The sequence below is a fragment of the Callospermophilus lateralis genome, chromosome 10 (assembly GCF_048772815.1).
Source record: "Callospermophilus lateralis isolate mCalLat2 chromosome 10, mCalLat2.hap1, whole genome shotgun sequence".
In the NCBI taxonomy this organism is placed as follows: domain Eukaryota; kingdom Metazoa; phylum Chordata; class Mammalia; order Rodentia; family Sciuridae; genus Callospermophilus; species Callospermophilus lateralis.
In genome coordinates this window covers 122,246,798-122,268,963 of record NC_135314.1, presented here as the reverse complement: position 1 = coordinate 122,268,963, position 22,166 = coordinate 122,246,798, and the positions used below count along the sequence as shown (strand labels likewise).

Below are 22,166 nucleotides of genomic sequence, written 5' to 3'. Positions count from 1 at the left end.
TGAAACAATGCAAGAAGGTTCAGAGGAGAAATGATAGGATTGTAAGAGTCTTAACCCAATTAGTGTGTGTGTGTGTGTGTGTGTGTGTGTTGTGTGTGTGTGTGTGTGTGTGTGTATCATAGTAACAAGCTACAGATCATTGAATAAAATTGAAATCTATTATAAATGTTCCTCAACTTATGTTGGTTTGACCAACGATTTTTTTGACTTTACAATGTGTAAAAGCAATATGCATTCAGTAGAAATTGTATTTAATCTAATTTTGTTTTTTATATCCTTTTTAAAACTAGCAATATACAGTATGATGATACTATGTCACAAAGCTGGGCAGCAGCAACAAGCTACAGCTCCCAGTCAGTGAGGCAATCATAAGGGTAAACAAACAATAGTAAGCTATGACAAGCTTAGGTTACAATAGGTTAGGTGTATGAAATACACTTTGAACTTAAGGTGTTTTCAATTTATGATAGTTTACTAGGACAAAACCCCATTATAAGTTCAGAACATCTTATTTTATACTGGTATAAATAAATAAAATATACCGGTGAAGGGAGATCTCTTATTTACACAAAAATATTTTATTGATAAATATAGAAAAAAAATGGGAATTAGAAATTATCATATAGCAATCATCATCATCATTATCATTGTTTCAGATAAGAATTTCAATGATAGCTAAACTGGATGGTAATCTTGGAAGAGTAACAGGTTCCTTACATAGTCTTAACTATTACTTGAGACTACTTACATAGTAAAAGTATCTTTCCAAAAAATACTTTACTAATAACAAAGAGAAAATATGAAATTTTACACTAGAGAAGTTGCCGGAATGATCAAATTTAACCTCACTAGAATTGACAAATCCACATCATGAGCCCTTAATCTGACACAACATCACTTCTGTGGTACTCCTGCCCAAAGTGCATAACCTGTCTGAAATGAAATTTATAGGAGGCCATTGGTTTGGACTGACCTTCTGGACTAGGCTCAACAGATCAAACCAAAATGGAGTTACTCATGCTAATGTTTCATGCCAACAAGCCAAAATTAACTTGTTTATCTGACCTTCAAAGAAATGGAGAAAGTAAAATGTAATAGAGAAATCCCCAATTGAGTCAGTTTTAGTTTTCTTTAAGACTCAAGGAACTCCCTCTGTTTTAAACCTAACAGAGAAAACAACTTTGTCCATCTGCTTTTCTTTCTATTTCTGCTTTCCTTAGCCCTCTTCTGTCTATCAAGCATACCTTCTCTCTCAGCCCATCAGGGTACTTATCCAACTTTATAGAATGGAGTGTGGCCCAAGACTAGAATCACACATAAGCCATCTAAGATCTTTTTGAGAAGTTTATTGTAATTTTGTTTTTGACATCTGAATCTAATCTTGGAAAAATAGCAGACAAACTGAACTTGAGAAAGATTTTGCAAAATAAGTAGCACATATTTAAGATGTGTGTATATGTATATATACATATATGTGTACACTTGTATGTTATAGTCATAAAATACAAAGAAAAAGATGAAAAATTAAAGGAAACTAAAGATTCATTATATTCATTGTGGCACCATAAAAGACATTATTAGAGCAATTGGCAAAATCTGGGAAAAGTTTACAAATTAGATAATATCATATCAATATTAATTTCCCAATTTTGATTATTTTAGTGCATTTATATAATTCCTTGTTTTTAGGAAACACTGCAATGTTTAGGGGCAAAAGATAAAATTTCTTCAACTTACTTTTAAATTATATATAATTATATATAACTATATATAATTATATAGTTCTCTATGTCTGTATTGAAGGAATTAGAAGCTAAGAAACTACATTTCTTGGACTTCGTTGCCAATCAGGGTCTGGATTAGGTTTGACAACTTGTTCTGGGTTGTATGAGAATAGAAGATAGAAGATAAAAGGTACTTCTTATTTCTTTTGGCTCTTATGCTGGCAGCAGACAAGCCTGAACCTCTGCAGTGGCAACCCAGATCCCAAATCCTTCAGTGGTTATGGACTCTGGAATTAGTCTTTCCAATAATTTGTAATCTTTTTTGTTAAATTACCTAATGTGAGCTCTGTTTTTCTGTGTGATGCACCAGCTAAGATATCATTCATGTAAAAGGCAACAAGCAGATGTTTTTGAACATGGAAAGAATTTCAGGGAGACAACACCCATGGCCCCTTCTTGGGGAAAAAAAAAATGATGTGATAATGAAATCCAGTCAAATAAAAGTTGAATAGAACTAAAGAAGTTAGGAAGGAAGAATCATTTAAACAATGAATAATTTAAAATACAGCAGATGAGGAGTTAGGGATTATTGTAGAATACTTGAGACACAGTCGTTCAGGAAGACCTTGCTGATGACATTGGGCAGAAACTTCATGAAGGAAAGGAGTGACCTCTTGGGATACCTGCAAGTCAGTCTTATAAACAAAATGTTGCAAACATCAGGAAAAACATTTATCTGCTGTGTCTTAAAATTGAAATAAGTGATTCTGACACCTATCACTACTGGTTCCCAATTCTATAGGAAAACTAGGGAGAGAGCATGTCTAGTGCTAAAACTCCAGGATGTAGTTGTAATGAGAGGCAAATAATCACAAATGGGGAAAAGAGTTCTGTGATATCTGTAATCTCTCAGTCTCAACTGGTCAGACATCTTGTCAGACATTCTGATTTCAGTAGGATAAAAACAGACAATATCTCTTGTTTAGTGTTCTGAGGATTTCTAAATTCTATTCCTGTGTTATAAACGATGAAAAGATCAAACTTACTTTGCCTAGCTCATTACCCTTGCTCCTCCATTTTGAAACATCCTCCTAAAGTGGTTGTGTGAAGAGGATGAGGGAATCTCTCTTATCTCTACAATCCAGAAGATGCTATAGCTCTCAGAAGACCAGCTGATTCTGGAATGTCTCTTTTTTTTCCCAGAAATACTTGGTAGTTCTTGTCCTGGTGATAATTTTTGAAGGATCCACTAGTGTTTCCACTACTAAATCCAGAAAATTACTATTTTAATTCTACAATTAGAGAAATGTTTCTGGTCAAGCCAGGTCCTGTGAGGAGTAACACATAGGGCTTTGCCTGGTCCATTCCTGGCTATATTTTAGATCAGTACTTGGGTACCAGCTCCACCGAAAGGACTTCCTGTGACCTTGGTGAGATTTCCTTTCTATATGCTCCCTGAGTTGCACTCTGTCACTTATCTCCCTACATTCTAACCTTGTGTGCACTTATTTCTCTTTTGCTCTTGCCTGAAAGATCCTCTTGCTCATAATTGTATTCCCACTCCTGGGCATAGTACCTGGAATATAACAGATATCTAGTATATATGTACATATGTATGTATATATGTACTCATCTATCTTAGTGAACGAATTTCCAGGATCCTTGGCTAAATCCTACAGATTTTTAAAATTATTATTTTTTAAATGAGTTACTTTTTCAATAAGAAAACAATTGTTTTCCTTGTCCAAGAGTCAACCCTAGCTCACAAACTGCCTGATTTGTTATATCACTTTATTGTCCTTTGATCTGAAACAATTTCTCTGTCTTTTTTTTTTTTTTTTTTTTTTTTGGGTACCGGGGATTGAACTCAGAAGCACCTGAACACTGAGCCACATCCAGCCCTATTTTATATTTTATTTAGAGACAGGGTCTCACTGAGTAGCTTAGCACCTTGGCTTTTTTTGCTGAGGTTGGCTTTGAACTCATGATTCTCCTGCTTCTGCCTGCTGAGCCACTTGGATTACATGTATTCCATGGCGTCCGGCCTGTTTTCCTTTGTCTTTAGTGACATTTTTGAAGGGTTTAAGTCTGTTATTTTGTAGAATGTCCCTTAAGGTTTATTTGATGCTTCCTCATTAATTATACATGTGCATTTTTAGCAGAACCCCTATATAGAAGTGATACATCTTTCTGAGTGCATATCATGGTGTCCATCCCATTACTGGTGGTTTTATTTATATTTACTTGAATAAGTAAACTTGCATGTCTTTTAAACTTCATTGTATCTCCTGTGTATCACAGTTAATTAATTTTATCTTTCTTATTTATTTAAAGACTATCCTGTTTTCAAATCTTTTAAAAGATTCTTCTATATCCCTTTTGAGACCACCAAGTTTTTGGTTTACATCTATCTTTCTGTCCTTTAAACTTTTCTAGTTTTACATAGATATGTTTTTACTTTTAAATATATAGTTTATTATGCATTTTGGGAAGTTCTATATAACTATTTTTAAATGCTTCCCAGATTTCTTCCCCTGGCAACTTACTTCTTGTTCTGTATTCTATTTTTTATCATTAAACTCTCATTCTTGTCATTATTTTTCAGAAATTAATACTGCTCTGAGAGAGAGAAGTTTCATTTGCAAGGAAGTTGGTGTGGGTGTTTGCCTCCCCTCAGTGCAGTGCCAAAATTAACTGTTTCCTCGTTATGTGGAGGCGGAATCAGATTTCTTCTTACCCCTCAATTTCTACTCTTGCTTATATTCAAACTGTACCTAAAGTTATTTAGCAGCAAAGTTGAACTAAAAACAATATTTCTGACCCTCAAATTTAGAGGTTTTCTATTCAATGCTTCCATCACGTAAAATGGCCATGTTAGTCTCTTGAATAAAACAGGGAAGCCTGATAGCAGAGATATTGGATGCCTCAGGTCACATTTCCTACCCCCATTTCAGCTCCAGCTGTAGTGACAATTCTGGGTGAGGTCAGATGTATTCTGACTGTATCTTACCACAAGAGCAAACCTTCAGACTCTGCCTTTGTACACCTGCTTAAGGAAGCCCTCTCTGTTCTGTGTACAAGTGCAGTCCAGGGATGTAGGAGTTAACAGCTCTGGAGAAATCCTCAACCAATACAGCATGAGGGTGAGTGGTAGGCAATGCCCCAGTCTCAAGATGAACAATCTAAGGTGGAATTTGTGTTTCCAGAGGTGCTCAAAGAATAAACCGTGCCCTTTTATATTGACTTTTTATTGAGTTTTCCTTTTTTTTCACTCTCTCTAACCAATCAATTCTGTACCCTGGAAGTACTTCCCAAATAAACTACCTGTATCTACATCTTTGTCCCTACATTCTAACCTTGTTTGTACTTATTTCTCTTTTGCTCTTTCTTGAAAGATCCATCTTGCTCATAATTGTACTCCCACTCCTGGGCATAGTACCTGGAATGTAATAGATATTTAGTATATATGTACATATATCTAGTATATATGTCCCCATCTAAGCCAGAGATTCAGCAAACATTTTGTAAATGACTATGTTAGACAGTGAGATAAAAGTCCTAGGAGATAAAATCCCTATTGCCTGATGAGGAGACAAACTAGTATAATTAAGAAAAAACAATACAATAACAATATATTGTACAATATATTGGTAGCTGCAAGAAAAAGTGATGCGTGAAGACTTGGGGGAGGGATCACCTATGGCATACTTGGGGTGGGGCTTCCCTGCCAGACGTATAGCTTGAGTGAACTGATGAGCGTAAATTGCATAAAGCTATAACGACTGCATCATACAATAGTTAACTAAAAATTAAATTAATAGTTTTGTATGCTATGTGTAAGTTATGTGCTGCAATATGTGGCATGATTTTAAATGTTATGGTTTGCAATATGTGACATGATTTTAAATGTTACAGGATGGGCATTTAAACTTTTTTTTTAATAGTTATGGATGTTAATGCACTAGAATAAAAATAGAATGCTTTATAAACTTGATTTTTATAGTTTAGGATGAGGCTAAAATTTTTAAATGTGTTAAAATTGGCTTTAAAGAAAAATATTGAATAAGTAATAATTCCTGGGTGCAGATTGGCAGATATTGTGTAGGTAGTATGCAGACTTTCGGAGCTTGGGAAATAGTTATAGCAAGGTTGTCTAAAATATAATTCCTGCCTTCTGGGAACACATTTTTAAAGGCAAACATATCCATAAACAAGTATGATAAATGTTACCATGGATTTAGAAGTCAAGTACAGTGGGAAGACAGAACAGAGGTAAAGCTCAGACCAGTTGTAAGGCTACTGCTTTAGTTCAAGGGAGAGGTAATAGCACGGATTAGGGAGTGGCTAAAGAAATGGAAGGAAAGACAAGTAATGTAATAGGCTCATTGCACTCATCCTGTGAAAACCCTACTGGTTGCAATAAGCAGGAAGGTGAAACCGGTCCATTGAGTCAAGAGCAGTGTTGCACAGAAGCGCGCGCGCCCAACCTCACGTGAAGGAGTAGGAGATTTGAATTAATCGGAAAAATATAATTAATTAAGGACGTACTTTTGTTTGACTTCAGTTATCGGGAGTGTTCCAGTATGAACAATTCAGATATTTGACCCATTTTCCCCCAACTTGACATAGAGGCTTCAGAAATACTAACATGTATATTGTGTAATGCTTTCTAAGATTCCAGACATGTTCTAAGTGCTTCATGTTTATTAGTTCCTCTATTCTTATAAAATTGATTTTACAGAGGAGGAACCGAAACCTAAGGAGGTTAAGTAACCTGTTCAAAGTAACGCAAGGCAGCTAGTAAGAGAAATAGCGAGGGTTAAACCCAAGCGTTTTTGCTCCAGAGTGTCTATTCTTAACACTATACCACAATAAATAGGTCGGGCACTCAACGCTAAAGCAGGTCACAGTTAAGGGCTGGATCGTGAAATAATCACTGTTCTTGGCGGCAGAAACCTTGGTTTTGAGATCACAGTTTCCCTACCTATAAAATGGAGATGATAATGACGCTAAGAGTTCGGTGCAAATGGAGAGATAATGAATGTGAAAGTGAACTTCAAACGATGTAGGTGGCTCCACATACTAGTTTTCCGGAATATGAATACGTGAACGCATAAAATGCAATTTATCAGTCTGGACAGCTCGCAACGCCAGAGCGAGACTCCGCCCCCGAGGCTCCACCCACCACGAGCGGCAGGTGGGGCCGGCAGATCTTTGCGCATGCGGAATCCGCTGCCCGCGCCCACCTCTGACCCAGGCTGACAGTAGCTGCCGTTTCAGAGAGGACGATTCGTAAGGAGGCTCTTGGAGAGGGTCCCCTTTGTTCGCCCTTCTGCGGGCCCTTCCCATACTTGAGCGGCATCCAGAGAGTGGTCGGTCTCGTCTACCTGCCTGACTTTCTGCAGAGGCTCCTGCCGTTGGCCCAGTAGTTGGCTGTCGAAAGTGCCGGCCCCCGCGCCGGCGCCGGCAGCAGCCGGGTGGGAAGGCTCAAGATGGCGTGCCTGTTGGAGACCCCAATCCGCATGAGCGTCCTCTCGGTGAGTGACCCGCTGCGGCCGCCTTCCTGCCGGGGAGCCCGGGACCCGCCCGCCGTATTCCCCCAAGCGCGGTGCGTCTCCTGGGCACCACCCCCTGCGGTGTCCTCTGGTTGGGGCTTGGGCCGGGAATGAGGGAGGGTGGACGGCTGATAGACGGGACCCCGGTGGAGACAACTCCGGGAGCTCTCACCAGTGCGGGCTCCCAGCACGGCGTGCGACAGGCGGGGGGACTGGGCTATCGGCAACCGGCCCAGCGGCGCAGGCTTGGGTTTGGCCAGGCGTTTCACTGAGCCTTCCCGGCGATGCCGCTTCTCCCGGGCCGGGCGCACTGCCCTGTGGGGCTTGCCGCCGGCCTGGGAACCAGCGCCCACTCAGCTCCCTTGGGCTTTGGCCAGAAGAGGTGCAGGCTCGTTGGCCCCCGCAGCCTCCGAGCCGCCAGGCAGGTCCTTGTGTCTTATGTCGTGTCCAAGCACCTGGGTACTGGCTGGAGCTTGCCTCTTGGCAATGGGGATTTCATAAATCAGCTGCAACTCGTGTGTGTGTGTGTGTGTGTGTGTGTGTACACGTACGTGTGTGGTTATTTAAACCCCCTGACGGAGCTCTGCTCCGGAGGTCACGGCTCTGTTCCCTGTGGCTGATATTCCTCTTCTCTTTAAGGGTAATGGCTAGATATCCCCATTATTAAGAGAAGGAACATATTGATATGCTAAGAAGCAATACCTAGGGTTTTTTTTTTTTTTTAAGTTAAACGAAAAGTGGACTACAACGTTCATCTTTCTCGGTGTTGTCCTTGAAAAAATGGGACCAACAGAGAAAGTTACTGAGAGATAACTTCTTAGGCTTTAGCACCAATCTTACCTGTCTGACTGTCAGAATGGTCAGTTTATCAGTGGTTCATTTGCTGTTGTTGGAAATGTGTAGACAAAGAATGACCATCTTTTAAACTCATGGAAGGCAGTCTAATGCTGAGAGGGTAGTTGGATTATAGACGACTTGTCAGGTAGGTTCCTGGAGTTGCCATAACTCCAGCTGGTTTCTTTTCCCTGACTTCTCCCAGGAGCAGGCCTACCTAAAAACACGTAGGACATTGCTTGATTCAGGGTTAGAGTTAAGTGGCAGACTGCAGCCTTGAGAGGGCTTAATTTGGCAGTACAGTGGTACTTTAATTTTGGAAGGCTGTCAACAAATTTGTCCCCCAGTCCATTTTATTAGCTTTTCTTATATTTAAACTACTACTAGAAAAATACTGTTCACTCAAGTATTGGGATTTTTTTTTTTTTTTTTTTTTGGTATGAGGGATTGAACTCAGGGGCACTCCACCACTGAGCCACATCCCCAGCCCTATATTGTGTTTTATTTAGAGACAGGGTCTCACTAAGTAGCTTAGTGCCTTGCCATTGCTGCGGGCTTTGGACTCCCGATTCTCCTGCCTCAGCCACTTGAGCCGCCATGATTACAGGCCCAGGCCACCAGGCCTGGCTACTCAAGTATTGAAGCAGATTAGTACATTAGCCCATTTTGACTGAAATACTCATGTTTTGTGGGAGAGCAGGCCAATGACTTCTTCCTCATTTGTAAAAAAGATTTTATATATGTATTTTTTGACTATCCTCAGTTTTGTCATTTAGATTAGTTATCCTTCAATTCACCTGAAGCTTTTTTACTTTTTGAGTTAGAGTGTATACAGTTGAAAATTTTCATTTGTTTCATTTTCTTATTATTTCAATGAATTTACTTTAAATAATTTATCCAAAGCTCTGATTTCCCAAAGCTTTGGATAATTGATTTAAACTAAGTTCAGTGATTTTACTAATTGAAAGTGAAGCTTCTTCCTTTCAGACTACTATGTATGGCAGCATCTTTTATGTCAATCAGAAATTGAATGGTTGATTTTTTTAAAAAGCTACTTGTATGTACCAGATTAAGTATAAAGTTGTATATTATGTGCTTTAGGGAAGGCAAGAAAGATATCAGAAATGCTGTCAAGAAGCTGATTATCTGGATTACTCTTGAGTTTGATAAATGCATAAATTGACCAAGGGACAATCAAATCATCTTAAATGATTTCCATCCAAGACCCATTACACCTTCTTCCTGAGAAACTTCATTGTTCTTCCAACCTTAACCCCTCAGTTCACACTTCTACATTGCCAATCTTGACTTTTCTCCTATGTCTGATCTCATATCTTAAATTGTGTGGATGCCCCCATCACTTCCAACAAAGCACATTTTTTCTCCTAAGAGGACTTAGTCATGACTTTTCAACTTCAGTTATTGGTACTGTCTTTCACTGTTGAATCTCCTGAATCATCTTTGACTCTTCCCCTTATCATTCCTCCCTATCTAATCAGTTGTTAAGCTCTGTTGTTCCTTTATTCTTAGTGTTTCTCACATTTTTCTATTTCCATGGCCACTCTAATTCAGGACCTTATCATTTTGTGCCCTGCACTATCACAGTATCCTTTTAATCCTACAGGGTCATTTTACTTAAATAATTAATTATTTTGAGATGAAGGTAAGATATGTTACTGGTCTTAGGTTCATGAGTTCAAGTGAACCATGAACCTTAGACTTCTAAGTAGCTGGGGCTATAGGCATGCTCCACCACAGCTGGCTTCAATTATTTTTATTGCCCCCTTACTTTCTCAGTTCAAGTCCATTTTCACATTAATTCTTCTAAAGAAAACATTGGACCACCAATCTCATTTTAGTTCTTTGGTAGGTTCCTGTTGTTGAAAGGCTAGACTTCAAGTTTCTTTATCATCTACATGAACCTTTTATTCCATATAAACTGGCCTCTCAGGTTGAAGTTGATAATTAGTTTCTTCCAAATTTCAGTAGCTTATTGTCTGCTCATTTGTACATATGAACTACATCTTTGCATGGATTTATTATCTAATATGTTTTGAGCTGTCATTTGCCAGGCATGGCATTGGGTTTGGAATACATTGATGAGACACATAGACCTATGTCCCTTCAGAGATTTTAGCCCAGTGGGGAAAATGATATCAAATAATCACACAATTGTTCATGACTGGTGATTAGTATTATGAATGAAACATATAGGGTAATACAAGAAACTGATCTAATATGGTGGGCAATGAAAAGATCTAGGAGAATTTCCCTGAAGAAGTGACACTGAGTGAGGGTTCAAGGATGAGTAAGAACTAACTAGAGGAAAAAAAAAAAGGCAAAACAACATTCCAGGTGAAGGAACACTGCTTTTGTGGAGGCAGTTGTCTTAGAGAGTAAATTCATTCAGAGCTAAGTGCTCAATTTTTTAACCCTATAATTGCTTAAAACACTATGTCTTGCAAATACCAGGTAGTCAGTAAATGGTTGATTGAACTGTTTTGGGAGTTGAACAAACTATCCAACTCTTTTTTAGATGGCATATGGCCACTCTATTCCTCTTTGGTTTGCATTTAGCATTACAACCTCATTCTTGTCAGCAAATTTGCAGATTCCTTCTATGCTTTCCAGACTTTTGGATTGTTTTATGTTGAGTTCATGTTAACAACTTTTTATTTTGGAATAAGTATAAATTCACAGGAAGTTGCAAAGTACAGTGGGGCCCCTGTGTATACTTCACTCAGGTTCTTTCATTGGTTACATCGTACATAATTATAGTACAGTGTCAGAACCAGGAAATTGGGATAAGTATGTGCATATTTCTGTATCATTTTATCTCAAGAGTATATTCATGTAGCCACTGATACTAAGATACAGAACTATTCCATTACCACAAGGATCTCCTTCCTTCTACCTCTTTACAGTCATACCTGCCTGACACTCCTCCCATCTCCCTTCTCCCCACGGCCCTTAATTTCTGACAACTACTAATCTGTTCTCCATCTCTATAGTTTTTTCGGGGCGGGTAATAGGGATTGAATTTAGAGGCACTTAACCACTGAGACCACTGAGTCACATTCCCATCCTTTTTTATATATGTTTAGAGACAGGGTCTCACTAAGTTGCTTATGGCCTCACTAAATTGCTGAGTTGGTTTTGAACTCACGCTCCTCCTGCCTCAGCCTCCCAAACTGCTGGGATTATAGGAGTGTGCCATGTGCCACTGCCCAGCTCCATCTCTGTAATTTTGTTGTTTTCTATAATGTTATATAAATGGAATCAAACAATATGTAACTTTTTGAAATTGACTTTTGTCACTAAGCATAATGTTTTTGAGATCCATCCTAGTTGCAGGTAACAATAGTTTGTTCCTTGTATCAGGCTGAGTAGCATCCCTTGGTATAGGTGTACCACTGTTTAATTATTCATCTATTGGACAATTTGGTTATTTCTAGCTTCTGATTATTATAACCTGCTTTGAGCATTGGTGTGTACGTCTTTGTGTAGACGTAACTTGAGGTGTCTGAGATAAATGCCCAGCAGTGCAATTATTACCTCATATGGTAAATGAGTGTTTAGCTTGATGAACTTTCCCAGAGTGGATGTACCATTTTATATTTCTACCAGTAGTGTATGAGAGATTCAGTTTCTCTGCATACTCACTAGCATTTGATATTGTTACTTTTCTACTTTAACTGTTCTAATAGATGTGCAGTGATATCATGGTCTTAATTTGCATTTATTTCCCTAATGATTTGTAATGTTAAATCTTTTCATTGCATATTTGCTATCCACTTATTCTCTGGTGAAATATTTCTTATTTTGCCAGTTTTCTCACTGTTCTTTTTGACTATTGAATTTTGAAAACTCTTTATGTATTTTAGGTATGAGCACTTTGTGGTATAGGTGTGTTTAAGTATTTTCTCTGGGTCTACAAGTTGTCTTTTCATCCCCTTAATTGTAGGTTAAAAAATGAACCTTGAGGTCAGAGGTGTAGCTTTGCTGTAGAGCAAAACCCTGTATTCAATCCCTAGCACCCTCCAAAAAACAAACAAACAAACTTGATCTCAACTTCATATCTTATTACCAAAAGTAGCTCAAAGTGGATCATAGATTTTATTGTGAAGCATGAAATAAAACTTTTTTAGAGTATAACAGGGAAAAGTCCACAGAACCTTGGACCACTGAAGGATTCTTAAACCTATTTTTTTTTTAAAAAAAATCAATAAATTAGACTTAGGGAAATGAAATTTTGCACCTCTGAACAGAGGATGATTACATTTTAGTTTGGTCACTTTGTATTGGGTTAAAGGATACATTGTAGACTAGTATAGACAGCTAAGGCACTTGTGGATTTTAATTGCCCCCCCCCTTTTTTTAAATAACAAAGGACTGTCTTTTACATTTATCACTCTCTGGAGATGTTCTAAAGCCAGCATTAGGATTTTTGTTGTTGTAGATGGAAAATTTATTTATTTATTTATTTAAGTTGTCAGTGGACCTTTATTATATTTATTTATATGTGGTTCTGAGAAGTGAACCCAGTGCCTCATACATATTAGGCAAGCACTCTACCACTGAGCCACAACCCCAGCCTTTATAAATTTATTTTTATGTGGTGCTGAGGATCAAACCCAGTGCCTCACACATGCTAGGCAAGTGCTCTACCATGGAGCCACAACCTCAACCCTGAAGTGCCTTCTTTGCAGTCTTTGCCAGTGCCCTTGTACTTTTTCTGACATGCAGCTATTGTGCTTACGTAGGATATTTGATGTCTAGGTATTCCTTGATTTTATTCTGTCTTGACAGCTGTTAGCATGTTGTTGGCCTTGCCTATTACTACATATTGATTTATTCTCTTAAGTGGGCAATTGACAATAATTAGAAAAGAAATTTCTGTGAACTTAAACTTACTTACTCAGAGCATAATTTGACCTTCCCTAGTTTTTCATAATAAATGCAAAATGAAATTGTTTCAGTGTATCTTCAAGTTTGCCATTAGTTCACTCTACAAACCACAGCATGTGTCAGGAGATGATCCTGAAAGAAATGAATCAAGGGCTGGAACTGTAGCTCAGTGGCAGAACACTTGCACCTGTGAGGCACTGGGTTCAATTCTCAGCAACACCATATAAAAATAAGTAAATAAAAATATGTTAAAAATGAAATGAATCAACAGGAACTTCCTGATCTTTAGTGATGAAGTGTGAAGAATAGGGGTGCTCATTGTATATTTAGCACATCTTGCTATGTCTTTAAGGAAAGATTGTCACCTGAAATTGGATACTTAGTGCAAAAAGTCCTTTAAACTATCGAGAATCAGAACTACCTTAATGTAGAGTCTTCAGATTTTTCCTGAATAGCTGGCCTTCCTATTGCCTCCCATTCTCATTACATTTTAAAATACTTAGTGCCAGGGGTCAGGGATTGCAGTTATTTTTATTTGTGTCTTTTTCTTTTTTAAAAAATTTCTGATTTGGCAATTGTTTTCCAGTACCATCTGCCATGTTGACTTCTGGGTACAAATACAGTATTATTTGACAAAATCAAATTCCTGTTATCCCCTGGAAGTTGGAAAGCTGTCTTTGCTGAATGGCGGCTCTGTGATGCCTGGAATTGTTTAGATAGGGATTAAAGGTATTTCAACTGAGAACAGTTTTGCAGGATATCCCCCCACCCCGCCAATCATTTTGATGAAGGAAAACCATTTTGATCCATTCCATAAAATAAGAAGAATAAAGAGTTAATTTCATTCTTTGGCATATTCATAATATAGGTATTAGGTGAGGGACAGTGTTATGCTTCATATTATAAATAAAAATCATGATCTAGTGGGAGGAATTTTCAGCTCTATTAATAGTTGGAGAGCTGTACCACCTGAATATGATTATAAAACACGTTATTTTGCTTCCATGGAGGTAGGAATTAAATTAGACTTTCAAAACACTCTGAGTGGTGACTGATGGGATAAGAGGAACAAGGAAAAGGAAAGAGTCCTCATTATGACCAAACATGGCTCACAGAAGTTTTACCTTTTCGTCTAGGTAGTATCATTTATAGAGATGGAGCTTATCAGGAGAAGAATGTATTAGGGGAGTAAGGAGGAAAAATGAGTTTAATTTTGGGGCATGCTGAGTTTGAAGTGTTTTCTTCCAGATGCTTATTTGGGCAGTTGGATATAAAGGTTGAGTGCTTAAATCTGGGATAGTGATCATTAATTGAGAGTTATCAACATGTTGATCATTGGTTCTTAGCCTTTCTAGGATAATATTTCCACACCCTCTTCCTCAGAAAAACATATATATGCCTGAAAAATTGCATAATTTCAAGGAATTTATAGACTCTCTTGAATTAACTCCTATTCTTGAATGAACTCCTTTGCTTGCCCCAGTGCAATGTTAGTCACCAAAACTTAAGTCGTTTTAAAGCATTTCAGAATGGTAAAGATTATAACAATAAGGTTTTAAAACTTGTGTAAGGTATCATGACTTGGTTCTGAAGTGATTTTTTTTTTTTTGTCTAGCATATGCTGGTGATCTCCCCCAAGGTGTTCTGTATCTTCAGAAAGGGGTTTGTTTAAGCAGATGTCATCCCGGGTCTGGGGTGCAGAGCTGGGTTAGCTGGAGATCCAAGCCAGGACAAAGTAAGGTGTTTGGGAACAATCAGACTGAACTAGGCACAGCTCAAATGTCAGTCATGATATTGCCATGATAAGCCACAATATATATGAGAGGTTAGATAGATCCTGAAGGGTATTATGATAAGAAATCAAATGGATTAACTGTTAGAAGAGACAGCTGAGTCCGAGTCAAGCACCATGGATAGCTCCAAGGCAAGGGTAGTACTGCCTGTAAGCATCTGAAGCAAATAAGGCCCTTTATTGTCAGGAGGCAGCTGGCCTGGCTGAACAATACTACTGCTGAGGTGTACCATATAAAATGGTACCCAGGATCTCTTAAACCATTACATGGTTGTAATCTTGAATTATAATTTAAATCATTGTTGTATGTAGTTCAGGACAATACCACACCTGTGTCAGGATTGAGAAGTAAGTATTTGAATGCATCTCAGTGTATTTCCTGACCATCTTACCTTTGGAGGCATCTAAATGAACCTCATCTAACCTAGAGAATATCTCAGTCTTTGTAAAACTCCTCACAAGCCTGCCACTCTATATATACTGTCCAGGGGTGGTTCTTGTTCCCTTGGACTTCCATATTATTCTGTTTTGCACCATAGGTGCTTAGTTCATTCACTCTCTCTAGGATGATTTCTTCTTGGCCCTCAGTTCAGCTTTCTCATCTACATTGAAAGTTAATGAACACAATTTTTAATAGGGAGAAGAAGCTTTAAAGATCATTTAGACTCATATATCTCTTTGTTATTTGTACCACACTTAAAAGGATAAATATCATAGTACTTGATTTTAGATGCATGAATGCTAAATTGCTTTCAGTTTTTGTGACCATAAAAGCATGTTGTTAATAGTACTTGTTAATAGTGAACAGGGCTAGAAGAATGTGCTATCACACTGGAAACTCCAGAAAAAAGTGAAAGGTTCCTCTTCATATCCCTTTTAATCTAGCTGTTTCTGGCTTTTCTTTTATGAAAAAAAATACTTTCTGTGATATAAAATTATGGATTCTTTGCCTGAAAAAACCTGCAAATAATCTTTAGTTCACCCTTGTCATTTATTATTGGGAAAAACAGAACTGGAGATAATTGACTTGCTTGCTGTCATATGTTGTGTGGCAAGGTCAGATCTACAAATTATCTCTTTTTAAAAACAGAATTGTGTGCTCAGCTTTCTGTTTTAGAATTTCATGTTCAAATTTTATCAGCTCTGATGAAACTTATTTTTAATAAATTCTTTTAACATTCAAAGTGTTTTTCAGTATATTGAGAGGTCAGAGTTCCTCTTATACAAGTACACTAAATAAAAATTACATTTTTGTATTTTCATATTGGTATTTGAAATCAAAGTAGATTACATTCTACAAATCTTAATTGATCTAAGTACGTTACATTCCACACTGATGGGGTCCAGCTAAACTGTGAAGTGACATTTTGAAACTTTCCACAGTTGTTTGAGGCTACAGAACACCAAAGCTTTGCTTAATCTGGGGAGAGAGGATGCTGTGAAACTCCAGAAATACTGAAGAGGTAGTCCCATAAGAAAAAAAAAAGTAAGGATAGAAATAATTGCAAAATTACTCTGTGAGAGGTATAAAACAAATGTTTTAGATCTGATTGGTTTCTAATAGGGCCAGAAGTTTACCAAAATATGAAAAACAAAACAAAGCAAACAATAGCAACAAGAAAAACAAACAATAAAAACCTACACCAAAATCTTGGATTTTTAAATAGTGCTTGAACATTTTCTTCCTTCTTCTTTTTTTTTTTTCTTTTTTTCTTTTTCTTGGTTTGTAGGCAAGTAGGAATTTTGGAATATATAGGAAAGGCATCATAGCTGCCTGCAAGTAAAGGGTATCTTATGATATTATCATCCTTTTTTGGTATTGTTCCAAATGGAGGTTTTTTCCTCTCAACACAAGGAAGGAATTGTCTAGCAATTTGAAATTAATCCTATGTCAAGAGAAGCATTACCAGAACTCTTCAAGTGACAGATTTTGCATCTTGCATGAGCTTACAAGAATGTAAGCAGAACAAAGAGGGAAATGTGCAATTTGAAATTAAAGCACAATTTAGTAAAATGCCACTCTAACATATTGGTTTCTGGTATTCTGGATTGTGGCAGTCTTCTCTAGGAACAAGTATGATCAAGTGTCCCCAGGTTTTAAAATAAATATTGTGAAATTGTAGCTGATCCAAGCAGTGCATTTATTTGGCATTTTAGAAAATTGTCATACTGACCAAAGGAAATTTTTTTTGGATTGAGGGTTTTGGAAGCATTAGAAACTCAAATTTTTCCTGTAATCCCAGTACTTTGGGAGGCTGAGGCAGGAGGATCGTGAATTGGAAGCCAGCCTCAGCAATTTAGCAGAGCCCTAAGCCTCTCAGTGAGACTCTGTCTCTAAATAAAATATAAAAAAAGACTGGGGATGTTGCTTAGTAGTTAAGCACTCCTGGGTTCAATTCCGAGTACAAAAAAAAAAAAAAAAAAAGAAACTCAAAATTTTAGTTTTACGCTATTTTGGGGATACAAAACAGGTTTGGGGGCTCTCAGTTGACTGGCTCATTAAGAGTTGTTTTAGTGAATGATTACCAACCTTATCAGTCACACTCTTATAATTATTTTGTGGTGACTCTTGGCTTTCCCAAAACGAAATGCATAGATAATTTAATTATCCTCACATGTAATTTAAAAAATTGGCATAATATTCCAGCTGAATTAAGGGAGAAAAACAGTAAATGAATTTACAATATAACTTAAATGTGTGAGTGCTCAGGTACTACTATACCAGAAAGTAATAAAGTAGTGATATTTTTGCAATTTGATATTTACACAATTTGACTGTGAATGCGACAGCACTCTGCAGACTGATAAAGGCATGCAATTATTTAAATACAATAAAAAGTCATTTTTAAAAATATTATTTTAGTTGTGGATTAACACACAGTATCTTTATTTATTTTTATGTGGTGCTGAGGATTGAACCCAGTGCCTCACACAGGCAAGGCATATGCTTTACCACTGAGCTATAGCCCCAGCCCAATAGTAATTTTTTTTTAATATTTATTTTTTAGTTGTAGTTAGACACAATACCTTTATTTTATTTATTTATTTATATGTGGTACTGAGTGAGGATCGAACCCAGGTCCTTGCACGTGCTAGGCAAGTGCTCTACCACTGAGTCACAACCCCAACCCACCCACCCCATAGTCATTTTTTATATGACTTTCTGAAAAGTCTGAATGTTTGGTAAAGTTCCCAATAGAATAAAATATGATCTTTTCTTTATTCATGTAGGAATTGCATTCTTGGAAAATCATGCATTAACATGGTACACAATGTATTTTGTGTTTATATGTAGAATGGAATTAGATTCTAGACATGACTGGATTTGGCAAAGTTGCGGGATATGAGCCTGCTGTCCCCGGACATATAGTATCCTTAGTTCTTGGCCACTAAATATCAGTAGTACCTTGTTGTCATTGTAACAGCCAAAATTGCTTCCACAGATATACAGAATATATCATAGGGAATAGTACTGCACCTGTTCAGAGCTACTGGGGGCATGGGACTTTCTGAGTGGTTTGTGTATCTTATTATATCCCTCCCTCCCTCCCTCCCTCCCCTCCATTCTCCCTTGTTCCTAGCTGGTGATACTGTAGTTGTGGTATGAGGACTTGGAAATAAAATATGCTGTTGAACATTTTCCTTCATACTGTACATCTTCTGATATACTAATATTCTAATATACCTTTAAAAATTATGTTTATTGCTTTTTTATATAAGCTCTTGCAAAAATAGATTTTTTTTTTTTTTTTTTTTTTTTTTTTGCTTTTGCTTATTTTCTAGAACATTGCCTGTATAACTGTTAAAAATCTTATTGACTAGATTATAGAATACTACTTCAGGCCGAGAATGTAACTCAGTTGTAGAGGTCATGCATAGCATGCAGGATGAGACCCTGGATTCAATCCTCCAGTATGGAAAAACAACAACATCATCAAAACTACTTCAGCATTGTTTTGTATTCCCAACTGTATGCAACATGATTATAATACTAAATTGCATTTTCTTTCTTGAACACACCTTATTGCTTCAGAATTCTCTTTTGTATGTATATATATTATGCTGTCTTCCTAGAGTACTTATCTTTTTTTTTTTTTCTCTCTCTCCCTTTTTCACCTGGAAAACTAGTACTAATCTTCAGGTTAATCATCTTAACTGCTTAGACATTACCTTCCATCCCAACTCTGGTGTTGGTTAATTATATCTTCAACTTTTTATTTAACACTCACTTTTATGCATGTGTTACAGGTTATACTTGTAACTTACTTGCTTTCATGTCTTTCTTTTGGTGCTAAATTAAAAATATACAATGGGGCTGGGGATATGGCTCAGTTGTTAGAGTGCTTGCTTCACATGCTCAAGGCCCTGGGTTTGATCCCCAGTACCACAAAAAGCAAACAAACAAATAAAAAAAAAAAAAAAAAGAATAATGATTTTTCAGCCTGAAATAGGTTTAAAACTGAGAGAGAGAGAGAGAGAGAGAGAGAGAGTGAGTTTGTGTGTGTATGTGTGTAACAGCAGTCTTCTTTGTATACTTATCCCAGGGTGAGACTCCATAATTTTCTTGTTTACACCTTATAACAGGAGCACATCTACTAACAAATGTTAAGTTTTAGAAGTTCAATATTAGAAAAGAATGAGTAAATTCTTCCTATAAGCAAGAAGTCTTTAAAATTCCTCACTGGTGTCCCATTCAACTCAAGAGACTACAGTTGTCTGACGTGGGATGACTGGGATGTCCAGAGTTGGGTGGAGAGACTTCCTTTTTGTTCTTTTCTTAAGTCTGTGTGTTAGTTTAGGCTGCTATAACAAAGTACCACAGTCTGGGTAGCTTATAAATAACAGAAAAATTGACTTCTTGTGGTTTTGTAGGCTGTGAAGTCCAAAAAAAAAAAGGTGTCAGCAGATTCAGTGTCTGGGGAGGGCTGTTCCTTGGCTCACAGATGGCTGTCTTTTTGTTGAGTTCTCAGACTGTGTATGGTTGGGGTCTTTTTTGTAAGGGCCCTAATCCTATTCATAAGGGTTCTGGCCTTATGACCTAACCACCTCCCAAGGGTCCGGTCCCACTTCCAACATTGAAGGTTAGAATTTCAACATATGAATTTCAGGGGGGAAATAAGTATTCAATCTATAGAAGTCTGTTTCAGTAGTTCATAAACCTTGGTAGAATAAAACTTCCTAAATAAGTTATGCATCTTGCACTTGATTAGCAATTTAAGGAAATTTCAAAGGCAATTTAGTTGATTTTTTTTTTTTTTTGGCCTTGGTTGTTTGTTTTACAACCTAAATCTATATGAGTGCTTAGAATATAGCATAATCTGGGACTTATTCTTTTTTCATAATTTTATTGGTGCATTATACTTGTACATTATGGTGGGATTTGTTAATGTATTCGTATATTCACACAGTGTAACAATTTACTTTGGCCGGTATCATCCCAAGTGTTTCCTTAGTAACTTGCCTGAAATCATTAGGGTACTTTTATTGTTTACCAGGGATTTCCCTATATATTAGCTCATATGAGCCACACTTTGAGTGCTGTGATAACATCACCCCCTTATCATTGAAGAAACAGCCTTAACATTTTATTTTTGCCCATAGTTATGAAGTGGTAAAATGCATTTTTGAAGTCTGCAAATGCAGATTATTTGTTGTTCTACTACACAATGCCTATGTTGGAAATAAAGAATACTATATGTTAATGACATATACATAGAGCAAGTCTTTTTCTTCTTTCCACATTTTTTTCTTGGTGCATTATTGTTGTACATAATGATGAAATTTGTTGTACATATTCATACATGCACATAATATAACAATATATTTTGGCCTACATAGAGCAAGACTTTAGTGAAATAAAGTAAGTTTGGTATTTTTATATTAACCTTTGAACATTCTTCATTGTCTAATAAACTCATAGTTTCACCCCCAAAATATATCTGATTTTGGAGTTAAATCCATGGCAAGTCTGGGACTTGGCAAGCAGTTGTAACAAGATACTCTTCTTGAATTTTTTTTTTTTTTTTTTTCCCCTAAAGGGTAGTGGCTTAAATTCGACCTGGTCATGGATAGTTTATTCAGAGGGGCAATGAGAACCTGTTCTGGTTTGTCTTTTCAGGGCATCTGACTAGTGTTCTGAGATGACTAAGTATTTCCTCTTTGCTCTGGTGTTACTAAGGATGAATGAAAGCCCAAATTGTCTCCATTACTCTTGGTTTATATGTATTATTCTATAATAATTATTCTGGTTTTGTTGGTAAGTTCAAAGACAATGATTATCTATTGCTGTGTAAAAGTTACTCTAAAGCTTAACTACTTAAAACAACATTATTTCACAGTTTCTGTAGGTCAGGAATATAGGTGTGGAGTAGCTTGGACTTTTGGCCTTAGGTCTCTTTATGAAGTTGCAGTCAGTGGGTCAGGTGGAGCTGCAGTCTCATCTGAAGGCTGTTCAAGGAGAATACAATTCCTTGCTCACTAATCTTGTCATCAGGCAGAGTTTTAATTCCATGCCAGTGGACTTTTCCATAGGGGAACTCCTAACCAGACAGGAGGCTTCCATCAGAGAGGAAAAAGTTTGTGGTGGGGAGAACCTTGAAATTTCTAAAATAACATCTCATTACCTCTGCTACATTTTGTTTGCTAGAACCAAGCTATAGGGTTCATTCCTCACTCAAGGGAAGACTGCACAAAGGCATGAATACTGGGAGGTAGAAATCATTGGGAGCCATCTTGGTGGTGCCAGTCACATGTAGTCACCCTAATAAGAGGTACATTGTTTCCATATGATACTCCTTATGGTAAAGTGCAAGTAATTATTTGCTGCTATTTTTGTTTTTCTGAAAGAAGAAAATTGGTTCAGCTGTCCCCTTCCCATCTTTTCTCTGTACTTGTTGGGCACACAGTACAGAATTTACTGTACACTGAACTTCTTAGAATAAACCCTAATTGACAGATTTGATGTTCACAAATTTTCTGCTGAGGAATGCATGTATAGTTTCACATAATATAATTTTTGGGTAGTACTATTAATCATAAAATGCAACAGTTTATGCATTGTGATGGCTTTATTATTTTGAATATGTAAAGTGAGTTCAGAGCCAGATTTAAAGCTTGCTGGTTCGATTATTTGAAGCCCTATGCCAAAAGGCTGCAGAACTACAAGTCTGACTCTGATTAATTTTGCTGTTCAGACTGTGCCCTGAGCTTTAGTTGGCTGCTCTTTTGTTGGGAGAATGGAGGAATCACCATGTATACAAATCCCTTGCTTTTATTTTGTTTCTTTCACTCTACTTCCCTTATGCTCAGCCTCTTTGAACATTCCCTTCATCTTTTTATTGAAAGTGCAACCAA

General features: G+C 37.2%; 1 protein-coding gene across 4 annotated transcripts in view; it reads left to right on the top strand.

Annotated features, from left to right (window-relative positions):
• The first annotated feature begins 6,999 nt into the window (after window positions 1–6,999).
• Armc8 (armadillo repeat containing 8) overlaps window positions 7,000–22,166 on the top strand; it is a 99,658-nt gene continuing 84,491 nt past the window's right edge. For 3 of the 4 annotated variants that reach the window (XM_076868735.2, XM_076868739.2, XM_076868734.2), the window contains exon 1: window positions 7,000–7,261. In XM_076868735.2, coding sequence (XP_076724850.1) covers window positions 7,217–7,261 — 45 coding nt within the window. In that variant the 5' untranslated portion in view covers window positions 7,000–7,216. The remainder of the gene's footprint in view (window positions 7,262–22,166) is intronic. The other variant, XM_076868736.2, reaches the window with a different exon arrangement.